The sequence below is a fragment of the Dermacentor albipictus genome, chromosome 10 (assembly GCF_038994185.2).
Source record: "Dermacentor albipictus isolate Rhodes 1998 colony chromosome 10, USDA_Dalb.pri_finalv2, whole genome shotgun sequence".
NCBI classification, from domain to species: Eukaryota; Metazoa; Arthropoda; class Arachnida; order Ixodida; family Ixodidae; genus Dermacentor; species Dermacentor albipictus.
In genome coordinates, this window is record NC_091830.1 from 51,299,584 (window position 1) to 51,319,542 (window position 19,959).

General features: G+C 44.9%; 1 protein-coding gene across 4 annotated transcripts in view; it reads right to left on the reverse strand.

Annotated features, from left to right (window-relative positions):
* The window catches only part of Wdr81 (WD repeat domain 81), a 98,892-nt gene extending 89,696 nt beyond the window's left edge, over positions 1–9,196 (reverse strand). For all 4 annotated transcript variants that reach the window (XM_070527433.1, XM_070527434.1, XM_070527435.1 and 1 more), the window contains exons 1-2: positions 8,778–9,196; positions 2,754–2,929 (exon numbers count right to left, since the gene is read on the reverse strand). In XM_070527433.1, coding sequence (XP_070383534.1) covers positions 2,754–2,929; positions 8,778–8,864 — 263 coding nt within the window. In that variant the 5' untranslated portion in view covers positions 8,865–9,196. The remainder of the gene's footprint in view (positions 1–2,753; positions 2,930–8,777) is intronic.
* Positions 9,197–19,959: the final 10,763 nt, after the last annotated feature.

A 19,959-nucleotide genomic window follows, 5' to 3' on the forward strand; every position in this document is an offset into this window, starting at 1 on the left:
AGAAGTCTTCGTACTAATCTTTTTGTTTGAAAATGCATCAACAAAAAGGAAAATCAAGCAACCTGTGACAATTCCCATGATGCAAAGGTGGGCACTACTTGTCCTCTATTCTGTTCTTCAAATGTCTAATTTCTCACAACTGAAGCTATTAAGTGTAATCTCTGCTCTCTACATGTCTGCACACCTATCCCGCCAGTAGCAAAACAATCTACCTTTCCGTGACCTCCACAGTTGTTTCTGTTAACTGTAGGAGGTTGTGTAAGTATTTCCTGAACAGTGTTAACAAACGCAAAGCAATAGCATTAGCAGCAAAGAATGTCAGTTTAAGTGTGTTTCTTTTAACTTAATATCACCATTACTACAAACATAAGGTCACTGTATGATGCTGTAGGCAGTAGCACTACCTTAGTAAAACTGAGTGGAACAATACTGGAGAACTCCAAGTTAATGGGACCTAAAAACAATTTTAGCAGAAGTGAACACACATGTCTGTTTTGTATACAATGAGACTATATACTAAAGTGAATTAGAAGACCAGACTGAATGCACCACGTACAAAAATTGTTTGAAATCAGTTTTTAAAAAATTTAGGGAATTGCCACCAAACAGAACTTCAGTGCAACCATTAACGACAAAAGCCTGTCAAGCTTTGAGTCCGGCATAAGGTTACCATGGCAACAATGCAATAATCATAGCAACAAGTCATGACAATGCAACATAAAAACAAGTAATTATACATGCAAAGCAAGAAGGAAGGTTACCAATGTTAACGGTGGCAAAGAGCTTTTGCTTTGGTAGCCATTTATTACTTTCAGAATCCTCCAAGAGAACATAAGCATATAAATCCTGAACATTCTAATTGCTATATTCAACTCAAATCATATAACGAAATTCTAACTTCCAAAAGCAACATACGAGCTATGAGGGATTTATTTATTTACTTATTTATTTACATATACTGCAGCCCAATATAGGGCTACAGCAGGAATGGGAACATTATACATTACGATACATATTTGAGGAGTTATTTTGACTACATAAAGTTCTTTCACCCTTTGACTGCCCCTCACAACATAATTGTATAATCAATCAATAAATGATATTTATTGACATGATAATACATGGAATAGGACCAGAACTAAAAACCACCAACGTGGCTTGAAAGTCTCCCAACGCCCAACAAGAGGCAAGGCAAATGGAACGAGTATACCAGCTGTCTTAAAAAAAAAAAAGAATCAGCTCTGCACCTATCGCATAAATGAGATCATGACTGGTATGTTATTCACAGGGAACGCAAACTATATGAAGACAGTTTAAGCAGGCAAAGAGGTGCTTAAATATATCAATGGTAAATGTTAGCTAATTGTCACAACAAGAAATACCTATGCTATGAAATTACACTGCTAGCACTAAGGAAATATTGATGATATATACAAGGTCGCATTACACAGCATCAATTATGCTACCTTCTGAAGAAAGTGAAGCGCAAAGTGCTTTTGGTGTGATGCAAGAATGTTTTTTTTTTCTTGTACATATTAATAGGTGTTAGGGAGAATAAACTGTAAACTCAACTCTGCTTCTCGCCATTGGTCCTCATATGGGATATTGTCCACTTCTCTATACTGTATGTTGTGACATGCTTCTCTATAGGTTTTAGCCGGATTATTGTTTTCATAAAATAAAATAAATAAACCACCAACAACTCTTATTACTTTCTTCTACAGTGTTAATAGGTGTGTGGTGTTAGTCTTACATGTGGTACTCTAGACAAAGTGGCTATACAGTTAATGTAGGTATGAAATAGTCCAAAATAGCATATCTTAGTAAGGTTATATCAGTTGTGCCCACCCCTCCACCGCCTCTCATGTATGTCATACCCTCATGTGAAAGCCTTTTAGGGATATCCGTAAATAAATAAATAATATAGTTAACTCTCCTAAACATAATTTTTTTGTGCTTTCGGCACTCTCCCTGCCTCTCCCTAGGGAATGTGTGCAAAAAATGAGTGTTGCGTGCTATTGTGCACGTCATCTAAATGTACAAAAAACTTGTGCGAGTTGAATTTCTAGCTGCGGTGGAGCAAATATCATGGTGCTTGTATGGCTCTTTGGTGGTAGGTTCGTCCACACGTTGACGAGGCGAAGAGACTTATGATTACCTGATGAATTATGAACTGGGAGAAATCAATGACTAAGAACCAGTTTCCATGTAGCATGAAATATGCGCTGGGCCAACAAGAGAATAAAAAAAAAGATGGCCAGGACTGCGCATAAGGGCAGTTATGGACATGACCAGCATGTCATGTCTATTCGGATATTTACATACGAATGAATTTTAAATATGGAAATGGGAGAAAAATGGTGACAAAGAAAACAGCTCCTATGTAGGATGAAATTTCCACTGAGCAGACAAGTGAAGAAAACCTAGCATCGGCTGTGCAGCAGTTGGGAAATGAACATGGCGGTCAAAGGGTTAACAATCAGCTACATCTAAAGCACATGAGCATATTTTATTGCCGTAGTGGAGGACTCCACATTAACCTTGACCACCGGGGGTTTTTTATGTGCACCAAAATCTAAGTGCACAAGTGTCTTTTTGTTGCATTTCGCCTCCATCAAAATGTGTCCGCCATGGCCAGGATAAAACCCACGACCTCAGCAGCACCCCGTCATAGCTACTGAGCTACCACAGCAGGTGCTCAATTAAACATCTTTTTTTTTTTCAGATCCCATGAGATGTTTGTGTATGCTTGCCTGTTGTCCATCTTGACAATCCTTATTACGGTGACAAAGGTGAAGTCCTTGGCTGTCGTTGAAGGCGTCTCGTGCATGAGTATCTCGCATTCGGCATCCGTCAGGCCCTCCTGGTGCGGGAACGAGCTCGGGACAGCCTTGTCCTTCACCAGGAGGCTCAGCCATTCCTTGTGCACCTTCATGTCGCAGGCGTCGATAATTAACCCAATTAGCAAAGTGACAGATGCTTCTGGCGACAAGCTGTGCCAAGTGATTAGCCTCACAAAGCCCAATGTGTCAGGTTTGCTACAATGAGTTCGTTACCGCCAAAATACCAATTTAGGTGTGAGAAATTTAACGTGAAGCCCATAGTAGTGTTTCTGATATAACCGGGCAAGTGTTCAGATATAAATAGTACACAAACCAATAATTATAAATTATTCACTCCACTAATGATTATTTTTCCAAATTATTATTTCATTCTATTTTAGTATGAATGCTCTCTAGGGCTAGAAAGGCATTCTTACTTGGGGAGCTCAAAAAAGTTTAATCACTTCGCTCACCATCTACTGCACCCATTTTGATGACTTATTGCATTTAAAAGAAAAAAGAAAGTGAAAACCTAAAGCCTGCATGAAGCAGACTTTTATTTAGGCCATCGGATTGTTTTTTTACAGGAATTCTAAAAAAATTAAATATTTAAGAAAGCTTAGCAAGCTTTCAGCTCTGTAACGCAGCATTGAAAATGCACATATGCACCTACTGAGCCACCCAAACAGGACAAAATTGAGGTATTACACACCACTCAACAAAACTCTTCTAATTTGTGAGTTGGACTTTTGCGAAACTCTCGTAAACGTTGTAAGGATGTCAGATAGGTTGTAAACTTGCACATCGAATTGTCCACTGTAGGTTTAACCCACGCAGTTTACAGAACTGCAATGTTTGTTTTTGGTGCAGAGGTACGAATTTGTAAATTTTGTGCTTCAATTTTTTTTCTACTTATAAATTTTCATTGATTATTGTAAAAATTTCAGTTCATAAGCTGAAATTCTGCTTCCTACAGTTCCATCTTTCACTTTCCAATGCGACAAATTTCATTCACCTCGACTGAGCAATTGTCTAATGTTAACTTAATTACAGTTAAATTCGTGAGTTTTATGTGCCGACATCACAATCTTATTATGAAACACGCTGTAGTGGGGGACTCCGGATTATTTTTTTATTGCCTGGGCTTCTCTGACGTGCACCTACATCTAGGTACACTGGTGCATTTCGCCCCCATTGAAATGTGGCTGCTGTGGCCGGAATTTCATCCTGTGACCTTGTGCTTAGCAGCCTAACGCCAAAGCCACTAAGCAACCACGGCGAGTGGCAGTCCAATGTGAGATTTTGTTGTGTGTTTGACATGTATTTGAATATGGAATGCATAGAGAAACTGGCTGAAGCTTCCTCTTTAGGGAAAGATACATTGTGATACAGACAAAGACAGGAAGGGAGGGCCACAGACTGGTGCATACTTTGAATTAACCTTATTTCTGTTGGGGGCCATCAATTTAATCCCACAGAGCCCAACTACCATTCGACACGAAGAAATTTTTTAAGTTTCAGTTTTGTTTCCATCTATGGAGAGTACATTTGTAGAAAAGAAAAAACAACAAACTGTTATTATTGGAAAAAGTTATAGTTATCAATGAATTAGTAAGTGGTTTGCTGAACTATCCACAATGGAAAACTCCCTTCAGCATGACAAAAACGCTACCATGGGCCTTGCCATTAAGCCTCCTGCACTCGACTCTTCTTCCATCAGAAATCTGCTTAGTTTCTATGATCTTATACTTTATTGTCTTCGTTCAAGACATAGTAGGTGCTACATATACCATCATATATAAATTTGTTGCCTAATCATTGGTATTTTGAGTGGAAGTAGAGAAGCAATTGTTCAAAACGTTTTCCAGAATTCTTATGTGAAATCTTGAAGAACCATGAATAAAGATAATCAGTGATTTTGCTGAAAGTACAAAAAAATGTAAAATTTAATAAAATATACTTCTTGCTCCTGATTTTCAGCCGACTGAAGTTAGACCACGACAAAAAAAAAATAATAATATGCCGGTAATATGAGCCACAGTTATACACGTGATACCTGGGAAGGCTGTGGACTGCTCAATTTAATTGGCCCTCGTGCTGCGATCTGCAAGTCTCCAGGTGAACTCGAATGGTAGAGTGACTGCCCCAGAAAGGCGTCAGTCCCAGGTTCGAGCCCTGAACCAGACCGAGTTTCTCCTCAACTGTGAGAACTCTTTCTGAGAAACATGTATGGGTTTCCTTTGTAGCTTTGTGCTAAGTTCAGGTGGATGACAATTCTGGCTGTCAAAATTTCATAACAGGTATGCGCCTATGGTGCGGGAAGCATTTGTTTCAGCTCTGTGCAACATGCACTTGGTTTCTTTCTTTCTGCGTTCTTTAGCATCTTGAAGCAATTGGTTGGCAGGTCAGGGAATGTCCACAAGCCTCCTCATATTCGATTATAATGTTTTATCACCTTCTCTCTGTAAGCGAGCTGGCCTAACCATGTGCCTTGAACTGGCAGTGGAGCCTTCTCGTGTGTTGTACAGTAGTGTGCAGTTTTCAAAAGTATTGTACAGTAACAAATAAGGACACAGGTGGCATTCAAAAAGTAAGAGATCAGGCTACTAGCAGTGTGTTCAAAGGGGCTGGTTGGTTCATCTTTAGAATAAAAAAAACAAACAGCACAACACAGGATGAGCAAGTAAAGAGCACAGGACAGTGCTCTGTCCTGTGTTCTTTACTCACTCGCCCTGTGTCCTGCTGTTTCTATCTTTTGATCAGGCTACTTGTCAGGATTCTGCAGAATGTCAGTCTAAAATAGACTACGTGCTGTTCTGTGAGTGAAAACTCTACACACAGCAAGATAGATATTTTATAACAAGTTCTGCACATCCTGTCAAAATGCTAGTGGATAAAAGCAACCTACTGCAGGAAAAAATCAGGTTAAATATGGTATTTTTACAGTATATAGTTAAATAAACTTAAATATAGTATAAGTTTAATATAATCATTAAAATAACATGCACTCCTGAGCACGTGCTGATGCTAGAAGCATTGTTAGAGCAGCGTAGATGTTGGAGTGGAAAATCGGACAACCCGACACAGGCTACTATGTCTTCGTTGCTGCTTTAATCTAAAGGTTATGCCGCTGAATAAAACAAAGCGCACATTTCGCATTGTTTGAACATTTGAGCTGACCCCCAGGAGCACTCAAGGTCAGTTTCAACGATTCTCCCTATTGAAAATTTGTTTTTTAACGACTCCCCAATGTGGCCAAAGATTGCCAGATATGACCAAAAGTTGAAGTGCAGTCTTCATTTCATATGGTGCAAGACACTGCTCATAGAAGACTTCTTATGGCAACGTTTAACAATGTGTAGAAAAAAATATCAAATAAAATTGACTGATCTACTATGGCCTGGTAACAAAAAAGTTAAGTCCGAATTTTCAGGTATCAAACTCAGTGTAGCAAAGATGATACATTGGTACAAGAATGACACTACCTACCCTCCTCCAGCATTTTAATATTGTGGAAGCACATTTTACTAATCGAGCTAAGTTTGCTTTTGCTGTTACAGTGGCTGAAATGAAACACTTGTTAGATGCATAAAAAGTGCGCCCGAATGACAAAATTTTCGCCTATGTTAGAAACCGTGCTAGTTGGTGATGTTCTATCATTATTATACTATTTTAAGGATGCAAGCACAGGGGCATGAAGAAACAGGGCAGACTGAGCGAAGCACAATACTTGTTCAGTTAGCACCTCGCCTCTTCAGTTTCGTTCGTTATGTCCATGTCTGTGTCCTTGTGTTCTTATGCTTGTTGCAAGCCCTTACAAGAGTGCTTTGCCTTCGGTGCACAAACCACCTACATGCCAAACTGTGAAGTCTAAAATTCTTAAAAATCATGTGGACGCAACATTGAGAGGAGGAGGGGGGCAGTCACAATGCGGTAATCTTGCCCTGAGCACGCACGTTTTCTTAGATAAGCGGGTACTTTCATTATCAATGATGATTTAGCTTGACGTGCAGTACCCAAACAGCTGCAAAATTAGCTAAGCAGAGACTTACAAGCAACACAATGTCGTTAGATTGGAGACTTTCCTTTCGCCGCTTTTGTTGGGAATGTGTCTTAATATTCTTGCTAGAAGCGAGGGCCCCGCTGATGTTCTTTTGTTATTGGAAGGCTTTCAATGGAAGGTTCAGAGACCAATGAGCTAGATTTTTAGACAGATACAACTTATTTTTCGTAAAACGTTAGACAACATTCATCATTCCATCAGGGAAGCCCGAATTCGTAAGCTTTCCAGAAAATTTCGGAGGGTTGACGCATATAGGATTATGATGCAGTGCCAATAAATGCGTCACGGTTACACAATATTATTCCAAGGTGCAGTACAATCCTTTGAAAGAAAGTCAAGATGTTAAAATGATCATTCGTGTATTTTATAATGAGATGTCGCAATTACAGAGTACATAGGTTCGGTGTACAGTTAGTCCATGCTGCTTTTTCTCACAAAATGATTCTAACCACTAGCTGAAACAACGTGCACAAGTTAATTATTTACTCTAGGCATTATGTGGAAGAAAAAAAGAACTATCTTTTCTCCATTACTGACAGGAATGCAGGAACATCCCATAAAAAATGGTGGTCACGTGTCATAATACTCTGCAGTCCAAAGTGAACTGGAGGCACGCTGGCTGAGCAGAGGGTTCAATAATCCCACAATTCAATGTCCGTGTCTTTTTTTTCTCCTATTTGATGGTATTGGACAGAACGAGTAGAAACAAATCATGCACATAAATGTGTACACCACGACTGAAGAGGCTATTCAAGCGATTAAAATTTCAGCTGCTGTTACTATTTTCAGGACAGCCAAAAGGAAAAGCCCTCATCATTAAGTGATGTTGCCATGTTGGCATAACCAGTCCAGTTGCAATAAGTTCTACCAGCAGCGAAAATGTACTTGAAAGCAATTTTTCATGAGCTTCTATTGTATAAAGTGGCGTACAGAGAAAAGGGAATAGACCATCCAATGTGTTCGACTGCAGCTTTTGTCCACAGCCATGCTATATTTACCTACGTGCTGCTATACACTCTTGTTTACAGACTTGTCAAGCCATGCCCCCTTGAACGTGAAAACAAGCAAGTTCCATTCAGGACATGACATGAGGAGCCATATACATGACAATTGCTGCTCTAAGGAAACAAAGTCTACCTACCAACGCGCATTGTCTGTTTTTAATTTATTTGATACTGAAGCCACCACTCTGCTAGGTAAACAATGAGCATGTCAACATTTCTGCCACTTGTTTAATCAAACGTAAACTGAAGACTAGTCTGAATCGCTACTTCATTCAGTTTCTTACTTTACTTCTTTTTTTCATGGAGTTACAATGGTGTCGTTTCATCTAGCAGTCCTGTATATATATGCACGTCATACGACATGAAAAAGTAGGGACACGGAATGGCAAAGTGCAGAATGAGAGAATTGGCAGGCTTTTAGATAGTTCATTTTCGTTCACCTGAATCATATGAATTTTTTTTTTTTTACCATCCCGCCGACTTCGTTCTATTGAAGATCTAGAAACGTCGCCGATGTATTGACACACGCCGGTTCACTTCCGGTGCAAAACTCCACAGCAGCGCTGAAACTACGATGCCGTGCGATTCTGTCACAGCCCCCGACAAAAGCCACTACACTGTCGCGCAAACATATAAAAGAACAATTCAGTTACGTTGTTGTAAAACGTACTGCTTGGAGCAAGGCGCATTTCGTGCGGACGAATTCGCACCTTGGAAAGCTCGGTACCGGAGAACTACAGCACTCCCGAGCTACAGCTTTAGGCTGCGGCTAAGTTTCGCTCGTCACGGTGTCTGCAATGCGGACTAAAATATACGCGCAACAAAAGGGTTTATTGTGGCCTGCCGCCGCAAGAGACATAGGTAGAAAGCGTCGTCCCGGATACTTACGAGGCAAGTCGCTTTATCGACGCCAATCGTCCTGACATGACTCGGTCGAACGCCGACAGTTTGTCTCAGGATGGCCTTGAGATCCATTGCCTAGCTCCCTCCTAGCGCTGGCATGACACTCGCAAATCAGGAGATCCGACGGACCGACTTACGAACACAGGAGCTGTGTTTGTTTACGTTCAACGGAGAAACTCGTGCTCGCCGCTTGCGGCGTCTTCTAAGTGGCTTCGGGTGCTACGTGTAGGTGCAGTTGGTCGTCTCATTAAACGAGCCGACGGCCGAAGAAAGAGAATGAGACTGCAACTATTTTCAAGCAGTAATCAATCAGGCATCCCAGCCAGATGCTAGCAGAACATCGTATCACCGCATCAACCGGACTCTCCATCCGCATTGATGCGAGGCGTTACTCCCCCTTTTCACCGTGGGAATTATCGGTATTTTCGTAGCTCTCATTAGGCCGTCTAATCGCCAAATTAACACACAAACTACTTGTTAGTTATAGTTTTAATATTTTATTGTGAAAAATTATTGAAATATATCAATTAGTGCTGGAACCTTCAGGAAAATTTGTGACAGTGTGGATGCTGCGGCTGTGGTAAAAAGCCGCGTTTTTTGAACAGGTCATGGTGGCTCAAATTTGCCTGTAATAAATAAGCAAACAGACGATACGGGCCCCTTATTTTCGTGCGTTTGTTCAGTGCCTGTGCAATATTTAGGTCAACAGCGAAAAACTGTGGCGTAAAAATGTGCCACATTCAAGGAATTGAAATTTATATACAGCGAAGCTTTGTGTGAGTGCATGAAAAGTCGAAACACGAGACGAGTGGTCAAGTGACCGTCTGCGGACTGTTCGAGCGTCCAAAGCAATAGTATATGCTGCGCTATTGGCCTCGAGCTCCACCACTGGAAAAGCTGGCGCCACCGTCGGCGTGACGTGCTAGGAGGGATCACGTGGGCATAGCGGCCACGTCGTCTGCTTCGGGCGCGCCGAAGCGAGCTGAAAACGAGCTTAAATTCCCTCGTACGCTGCGGTTTTCATTTAGTGGCGAAATTTTCACGCTTCGAGTGTCTCCTCTACAACGCTTGAAAGCACTACAATAGGTAGTGGCTGCCTTTGAAGGCGCGCGACATGGTAGGCTACTGCTCGACGTGCCGCAGAGCCGGACGCACGTAACGGAGGCCGGTGTCAACCTTATTCGCACGTAGCCGCAGGACAAGAAGCTGTGTGAAGCTTGGCTCGCGAAACATAAAACCGGCAAACAGACATCGGCTACAACTCGGGTATGCAGCAAGCACAGACGCAAGGAAGATTTCTGCTACGGCGCCGGGCCTGCGATGTTCTGGAAACGCGCACTGAGACGCTCGCCCGAGTCCGCTGCCCGACTAATGTCATGACGGTTTAGTCTATGAACTTGTCGATACTATAGATACTGGCAAGTTCAGTGGAGTGGAAAGGCAGCGGTAAGAAGCACATTTAAAGAAAGCATGGCATATGGTCATGTTTGTGTTATGAATTAATGCGCTGGATTACAAAAAAAGGAGCAGCGGGAAATTGCACGCTGAGAACGCCGATAAACATACAGTGCGACGCAACTAGAGAAATAGTATTGAAAGGACAAAGAATTTAGAAGAAAAAAAGATTGAATCGTCGCGACGGCACATCACAGTCCCGTAGGCGTCGAAGTCTCTACAATGAAATTATTTTTGAACAGCTCTGATAGCGCCCACGCAACAATGGTTGCTTGTATGTCAAATGCTCATATTCTGCGGCCTTAAGCTCATGGCACGGTGCGAAAACGCGCGCGCGCAGAGAGCGAAACAGTGCGCGGACAAGCATGCAGACGCGCAGTCGGTCGCTGCGAATCTGCGCGATCGCTGCATTGAGGCTTCATTCTATTACGCTCCATTTAGTTATACAAACACTATAAGAACATATTTCACATAGTTTGCTCTCAGCGTTTACCTACCTTTCACGCAAGAAGCCGGTTCGGGAGACTCCATCGCGGCGACCGCGCGCAGTGGCGTTCACTGTACGTATTCGGTAAAGAGATAGCGGCTGTAAACGATTGTGTGTTTTCAGTTTGCCCAAGATTATTATTTAGACAGTAAGAAACTTCTCTCGTTTCGAAAGTACTCACAGAAATGTCCGGGAGAGCTCACGCGTGGTGTTTTCAGTGAGCGCTGACAGCAAAACCTACGAGGAGCGCGCCACGTGATCCCTCATACTACGCCAGCGAGGCGCTTCCGATAGAGGGCGACTCCGTAACTCCTCGCCGCCAATAGATCGGTTTGTTGCGTGTAGACCTCAGACTCTGCCCAGGCGGCGCTGCGGAAAAACCCGTCAGCAGCGCCCCCATCGCAGACTTGGCGCTAACTGAGTAGTGCAAGAAGAGCTGTCCGCAAGCGAAGGTGCATAGGCCACAATGGACCCTCCGCTTTCGGTTGTGTTGAGGCACTGTTTCCTAAAATCAAGGACCTCGAAAACTTCTTCCGCCCATCCACGCTTCGAAAAGGGAGGAAGCTCAGCAGGGCGAAGTACGTGTACAATATAAAAGAAGTCTCAGCTAGGTGTTTATTTCGGCGTGCTGCAGCTCGCAAGTACAGAGAGCATCAGGTTTGTTTATAGGCATACCAGCATGAAAATCTAAGCACTTCAAATTGTTTCACATTGAAAATGTCCTGAACACAAGACTTAGGTATCTCCTATATTTTTATGCATGTTATTATTGTAATGTTTTTTTCTCGCGGTTATTCACAGATAGTAAATCCTTCCATAGCCATTTCCAGGGCAGCAAACTGAAAACGTTTTCCAAGGCAGCAAACGGCGTGCGATCATAACGAAAGTAAGCTTCCTACAGTGCCTACGCGCCGCATCTTTCTTTCTCGCAGGAGCTACAGCATTGTTCAGTACCTTTGCACTTTCGCAGACGCTTCAAGCAACAAGCGCCCACAAATTAATGTACGTAAACTCGACATTTTTTTTATTTACACACGTGCGTTACTTCGCAATTACTCATCCAGTGCTCGTACAGCAACTTGATTGCTCACATTTGAAAAACGCAGTCGAGCAGGCTCAGCACATTGCCAAACGTGCTTGTTGTATCGGCGCAGGACATGTACAAAATACCGAAAGTAGAAATGAGCTCGCGAGACAACGATGCTCTGGAACAGGATTTTGAATTCATAAACGAACCAAAATGTTTGGTTAAACTGACCTGCCAAATCTCTCCGTTCCACTTGTTGAGTCAAGCGGAGGCGGACGCCTGTTAACAGGTGGAAATATCAATCGCACATACGCAGGATGGTTCGCAACGTTGTTTTTTCTGTTGTCAGCGAAGTGGCGGCTGCAGATTCTTGAGTTTTCGCTTGGTTACCGCGGTCCTCCGTCAGGGCTACGCAATGCAATTACAGAAGAACAAAATTGTCGCACTTTCTCATGCGAGCCGCTGTGCTGTGGGGAATGCAAGTAATTCGATTACCCAACAAGTTGAACGGCCAGTATCCAGCGCTCTCGCCTTTCCCCTTCATATGATCGTGACGGAAATCAGTAAAACTGAACGTTGTTATTCAGTCCTTTATGTTCATGGCAATTTACAACACAACGGTAGCGTCGATTGCGGCGTTTCTTCGTAGCGCGCGAAGCTATCGCGGTTGCCGTCGTTTCCGCCATCAGTCTGAAGAGTGAGCCAGCAAGCGCTTTATGGCAGTTCGGCGGCGCGTCCGACTAGCGTAGAAATCCATATCTCTCTGCCTGGGTGTTAAATGCACAAAACACTCGCAATATGGACCAAAATATAGTTAAATCGTTGTTTCGCAGTCGCTAGCTGCATAGGCAACTTAGCAAGCGAGCCGGGCTTCGCACTACTCAGTTACTGCCTCTTCGCACCGGCAGGTGGCGATACGCGTCTTGCAAAACTCCAGAGTCTGACGTCTTATCTTATTGTCCAAGCATGCGGCGCGACCACGCGAGGTTTTCTTGCGGCGTTAGCAAGTTTTCCGTTTATTGAAATAACAATTGTATGGACACTCCAGGCGCATTTCTGCCGTCGGTGTCGCCGTGATGTTCCGTATAAAGTCCAAGGGCGGTAAAACCGTCGCTGCGCACCGTATGCTGCATGTGCGCGTGAAACTGTGCTAGGGGAGCCGATGATCGATGTTCACGCTTTCTTTGCGAACAATGAGCGACGCGCAACCGGTAGGAATGCTTAGTGTGCCGCTGCTGCTAAACGAGATGCCCGAGCAGAGGATTCTTTGCCAGAGTATATCGCGAATTCAAAACATCCAAACAATTGGCCACAAAATTCGCATTAGGGAGTATAGTAATCGTCAGTGATTTTTTTATTTCCCCGCACAGCCTGCGCTGCCGCGGTGATGATGGCGACGATGATTTATTAGCATCCCCTTCGAAACGGGGCAGCGACAGACAATCAGCTAGCCTGTTTGAGTTACTCAGGTAGGCTATATATGCTTTTCATTCTAGCATTTTTGTACACGGCTCTTTAATCTTCTTTCTTTTCCTCAAAGCTTATCTACCCACCTTGTACCGCTACCTATGTGGGTAACGGATCCAGTCGTATCAATCTTTTCCCTGCTTTTTCTTTCCCACCAAAACAACTCTTACTTGTCTCGACTGCTGAGCGGTTGATGCTTCCGTCCACTTTAAATCCAAGCGCTTCTGGAAAGTGTACGTTGGAGTTACTGTATATGCTACCAAAGGTTTGGTAGCATATACAGTAACTCTAGTGTACGTTGCCTACGGGTCCCACTGGGTGAATTTGCATTCTATTAGGATATGCTGAGTGGTCTCCGTATGTTTGCTGCAACATGCACATGCCTCATCTTGCGAATATGTTCTCCGGTATGTTTTTGTCCTTGGGCAACCAGCTCAAGCCTCAAATAGTAAGACACTTCCCTTCGTGGTATCTTACAGATCTTCCCTGCTAATTTCTGTCTTCTCATTCTTGCGAATCTCCGTGGACTATTTTGTTTCCATTATTTGCATCCAATTACCTGGCCCTGTTCCTCTCACTTTCTTTCTGATGATTTTCAATTACCCTGTAATTGGTTGCTAACTTCCTCGACCTGTTCCTCCATTCTGTGTCCACGCTTTTCGGGTACATATATACTTGTGCAATTTAACAGCCCATTTATTTTGATCCGTGGTCCTGAGTATTCCTTCAAAATTTGTTTTGCTCTGTGCTTCTCTGGCTTCAAACTAAGTCCTGCTGCAAAACAACTTTGAAAGTCCACGTCTCCTTGTACTGCCTCATTCGTGGTTTTGCCGGTGGGCTCCCGAACCCAACCGGCCAATACCTATCTTTGGTTAACTTCCACCGCCTACAAGATATCCAATTTTGAGCACCGAATGGCATTGTGGAAGGATGGCAGTCGGATAACTATACATTAAAGCGAGAGAGTGCATTACGAGAGGGGTTCCTGCTTCGACTTTCCAGCGGATACATTCAACTTCATGATGGAAGGAAACACTCTAAACGAACAGATCGACGGGTCGTGGTGTCAAATATGGTAATAGTGAATGCAAAGTAGCTCGGCGGGACGTTGGAGTGACAGGTACGTGCTTCATTTAAGAAAATCTAATTTCCTCCTCACAGAGGGCGCTCGCCTCCGCGCGTATGCGAGAGCCATCTGTGCGAATGCAAGGCCAACCAATCAGAGCACGCGGAGCAAGTACGCCGCGCGTGCACCGCGGCGATTGGTTGGCCTGTTCGGCAAGGGAACAGCCAGGCCACGCCTCCCACGGTAAAGGGCGGGGTTCGCAAAGAAAACCTCCGCTTTTAACTATATGCAAATCCCACGCACTGTGGGAATCAGTTCACGCGAAGCAGATTTCAGTGACGAATGCGTCTCTCAGTCACTATGGCCTCTATATATGGTGGACCTTGTAGCGAAAGCGGCACTTTCATTCATCATTAGAACGCGTTGAATCACAAGAGACTACGTGCTAGACCTGGCATAAACGCGTCACAGCGCCACAGTACGATTAGAGCCGCGCTGCGAATTTCGGTGATGAACGCGTCCGGTAACCTTAATCTTCGTCGTCAGCTTGCACATGCTCGCACTCGCTTTGCTTACAAGCAAGTTGTTGCTACGCAACAAGGGGGTTGAGGTGAGGAGACATATTTTTGCAACCCTAAGGGAGCACGGCTCAGTGTCCGCTGGGAGAGGGAAGTGGGAATAAAGAGGATAAATGAATGAGGGGAAGGTTAGAGGAGGAAGGTTGTGTCCGATGGCGGGCTGGCAGTGGGCGGCAACGGACCGCTAGAGTCGGCTGCACAGCTAGGTGTCCTCAAGGAAGTCGAGGACTGCCCTAAAGGCATGGCTTTGGGGGCGGCTGAAGAAGACCACGTCCGCGATGGTGGATGCGCTGCTGACGGAGGGTAGCAGCGAGCTTTGCTCGTTGCGTTGCGCGTGCTGGGCAGTGACACAGGAGGTGCTTCAGTGTTTCACCTGTGCCGCAGCCTGTGCATGCAGGCAGGGGAGGAGGTCGTACCAAGTCGGTGCTTGCGGGCAGCGGTCAAGCAGCAGCCGACTCGCATTCTCAGCAGGAGTGTCCTCCCTGCGAGATGGCGGAGGACCACGACCTTCCAACCCCGACGTGGTTCCAGTCCGCGACGGCTACTGGGACTCCCTGAAAAGGGAGTCCCCGTAGCTGTCCTCGGCCCTGAGGAACCCTAACGCGGTTCCTCAGGACCATCAATAAAGTCATCTGTCTGTCTGTCTGTCTGTCTGTCTGTCTGTCTGTCTGTCTGTCTGTCTGTCTGTCTGTCTGTCTGTCTGTCTGTCTGTCTGTCTGTCTGTCTGTCTGTCTGTCTGTCTGTCTGTCTGTCTGTCTGTCTGTCTGTCTGTCTGTCTGTCTGTCTGTCTGTCTGTCTGTCTGTCTGTCTGTCTGTCTGTCTGTCTGTCTGTCTGTCTGTCTGTCTGTCTGTCTGTCTGTCTGTCTGTCCTCTCCTTCCCGGTGAAGCCCCGACCCGGGAGCCGCGGCACGGGTTGGCCTCTCGAGCCAGCGTGGAAGGCGACTGCCATCCTCCTCTCCGGCGGAGCCTTCTCTCGCAGCCGCCACAGGGAGAGACGCTCGCGGTAGGAGCGAAGCGCTGTTCTGCCAAAAAAAAAGATGCAGTTTCACCCGAAACACGAAACATCGATTGCGATAGCAAATTAGCAGACAGTCATACGAAGTAAGAATAGTGCTTTTGTCGGCCGTATCAACTTGCAAACGACTGTGCGCGAAGAAGAGAGCCACCGCTGCTCACATCCTTTGGGACCGCAGCGTAAATCCGCGAGAAGCCAGCGAGAAGACGACGATCCCGCCGCAGCTAGAGGCTGCAACGAGGAGCTATGATCAAGAGACACAACACAAGGCCGTCCAGCAGGTCTCGGCAGCTCTAGAGAGGCAGCGACCGCGCGAAACCGAGGAGAAGGGGGGCAGCACCCCCATGAAGGGGGCGGCGGCCCTTTTAGACCCGCGGAAGTAGCGAGGGACCAAGACCTCGAGGAGCACAACGCACGAGACAGACGTAGTGGCCGCGTCGTGGTAAAAGCTTGTCCTCCCTGCGTGGAGGGAGCCTGACCGATTCTGCAGGCATTTTCAATAAAGTTGTTCTCTCTCTCTCTGTCTCTGAACTTGCAAACATTCACCTGCTAAATAAATTAACAAGCACGGTGTCAACGCGCGCAGCAAACGTGAACGCATCACACTCGATGACTGCGGACACGCAGTCAAAACGCTGGCATGAGGAAATGCGGCAGCAGCGGCGAGCAAAGTGGCATTCGTGCTGTCTTTCGCTTCAACGCAACGCGAGCGCCAAGTACACGCACAAAGCTGCGTGCCGCCGATGTACCTAGACTCTGCCCCCAAAGCAGATCGCCCTGAAGATTCGGCCGCACGACCGCGAACAGCCGGCGCATGCGCAGCTGTAGCCGGAGAGAACGCCGTCCGCCCCTCCATCCCCTGCCCCCGGCGCCTCCTAACGTTGGGTGTCTCGTGCGCGAGAGGAGTCGGCACGCTTTCTTTTTTAAACTTTACTAGCCGCGAACTTGCGATTTCGCCATGGCTGTGCCCGCGGCGGGGAACTCCCCGGCTTCGGTGGCAGTACAGTTACTGTATACGCTACCAAAGCTACCTTTGGTAGCATATACAGTAACTCTAGGTTGGATGGATGGATGGATGTTATGAGCGTCCCCTTTGGAACGGGGCGGTGGCTTGCGCCACCAAGCTTTAGCTACTATGCTGCCTAATATCCTACCTAGGTTAACCAATGAGAAAAAAAAAAACACACTATGAACTACCACGTTCAAATTTTCTGATACCCTATTGCGAACTGTGCTTTTGTACGTCTCCGTCCTTTGTCGTTTCCCTACTTTTCTTCCACCAATCCTCCAATCGCCTCTTACTGATGTCTATTGCGGACCTGTTTGCTTTACCACTGCTCCCGCTGAACCCAAGGGCTTCAAGGAGGCCAGTGGTGCCTAAATCGACAGCTGGATAGATGTCTTCACATTCTAATAAAATATGCTCCGTCGTTTCCCTAGCTTTACCGCAGCAAGCACATGCTTCTTCTTCCTTCTTATATCTCGCTTTATACGTGCGTGTTCTAAGGCATCCCGATCTCGCTTCGAAAAGTAATGAGCTTCCCTTTGAGTTATCATAAATGGTTTCTTTCCTAATTTCGTTTTTTCCCCTTAAGTAGTTACTCATGGCAGGTTTCTTTTCCATTGCCGCCACCCATGAGATTAGTTCAGCCTCTCTGACTTTCCGCTTGACCTTCTTTGTTGCTGTGTTGCCCACCCCACAGGCCGCATACTTGCTGGTAAGCTTCCTAGTTCTTTTCCTCCACTGTGAATCAATGTTTTGCCTGTACAGATACCTGAACACTCTCCCAGCCCATTTACTTTCCTCCATATTCCTCAGCCGTTCTTCATACTCAATTTTACTGCGAGCTTCCCTCACTTCAAAACTAGTCCAGCCCATATCCCCTTGCACAGCTTCATTTGTAGTCTTCCCGTGAGCGCCCAATGCGAGGCGACCCACTGACCTTTGGTTCCCGTCGAGTCCTGATTGTACCCCTGATTTAAAGCAAACAACCGCATTTGCAAAAGTAAGTCCTGGAACCATTACCCCTTTCCACATACCTCGGAGGACCTCGTACCTATTGTATCCCCATAGCGCTCTGTGCTTCATTATGGCTGCATTTCTCTTCCCCTTGACTGTTATGGTTTTTTCCTGTGTTTCCATATATCCGTTGCCTTCGTTTATCCATATACCAAGGTATTTATATTCTGTTACCCGAGGTATTTCTTGGCCCTGTATCTCCACTGTCTGTTCACTGTTTTCACTGAATACAATAACACCTGATTTTCTAACACTAAATTTCAAACCTAAATTGTTGCCTTCCTGTCCACAGATATTAGCCAGACGTTGCAAATCACTTTGCTTGTTTGTGAGCAACACAATGTCGTCCGCATAAAATAAACCTGGGAGTTGCTGCTCTATTACTGTACCTGCCTGTTTGTATGAGAGATCAAACCCGATATTACTTCCTTCTAGCGCCCTCTCCATCCTCACCATGTACATCATAAACAGCAGCGGGGATAAAGGGCACCCCTGCCTCAGTCCCTTGTTGATATGAACTTTCTCCGCGCTCCTCATCCCTTCCCATTCAACGCAAACAGTATTTTCTAGGTAAATCTCTCTCAAAAGCTGTATACAATCGTTACCTAAGCCTTCCCCTTCCAGAATATCCCACAAAATGCTGCGGTCCACGTTGTCGTATGCTCCTGTAATGTCCAAAAAGGCCACATACAACGGTCTGCTTTCTGCTTTTGATATTTCAATACACTGAGTAAGAACAAACAAGTTATCATCCAAACGCCTACCTATTCTAAAGCCATTCTGAAGCTCTCCCAAAATGTCATTATTTTCTGCCCATGCTTGAAGCTTTAATTTGATTGCCTGCATTGCTAGCCTGTATATTACCGATGTAATGGTCAACGGTCTATACGAGTGAATTCTGTCTTTCTCCCCCTTACCTTTATAAATTAAATTCATTCTACTTTGTCGCCAACTGTCTGGTATTCGTCTATCTTTTAAAGTTTTTTCAACTGCTTTCACGAGAGCTTCCTTACTTTTTGGTCCCAGTTCATTTATCAGCCTAACGGGAACCTCGTCTAGCCCTGTGGCTGTGCGCTTAGGAATTTTCTCTTCCGCTTTCTTCCAGTTTAAATTTGTAAGCACTAGCTCCTTTCCCCCTTGGGTCTCTTTCATGCTCTTTTTTTCTTCAAATACAACCTCGTCCTTGCCTTGGAAAGATTCGGCTGTTACTTCTTGGATGTAATTTATTGCTGCTTCTCCTTCCAGTCTGTTTTCATCTTCGTCTAGAATATGTTGTTGTATTGTTGTTGATTTCCTGCCTAATAATTTTATGTGATTCCAAAATATTCTAGGTGCGGCCTTCTTTTTCTCACGTATTTCTGACAACCAACTTTCACTTTCACCTTTTAATTTTGCTTGCACCAGTATTTGAACCATAGACTTTTTCTCCCGGTATATTTCCCATTTACTGGTTACTTCATCCTGTGGCAACTGCGCCTTCTTTGCCTGCCTGTGCTCTCGAGATGCTTTCTGTCGTTCGGCGATCGCTTCTCGTATCTCCTTGTTCCACCAGCTTTTCGGTTTCTTTTTTCCTTTCCAATGAACGTGTTGTTTCTCTTTCCGTATTTCTGTCGTTACTACACTTAGAAGCTCACCATATTCCCACCCCTTACTTGGCGACTTGCCAATTTCTTCCTCCACTCTAGTGACTATATTTGCTATTTGTTCAGCGTTCAAATTTGGGCTGGCCATTTTGCTTTCGTTGCTCTCTTTCCCAACTACATATCCCATTTTCAAAATGATGCGTTTATGGTCACTCCCTATGCTGCTAAACCCTTCCTCATCGATGACCATTTCTCTCAACTTATCATGAATTCCTTCTGTCATCAGACAGTAATCAATGGTCGATTGCCGGTTTCCCACTTCCCACGTGATCTGTCCTTCACACTTAGGCCCTGTATTCACGATCACGAGGTTATGTTGCTCGCAAAGGTCTAGCATTGACTTCCCGTTATTGTCGGTATAGCCATCTAAATCCTGTATGTGGGCATTCATGTCACCTAATAGGACTAT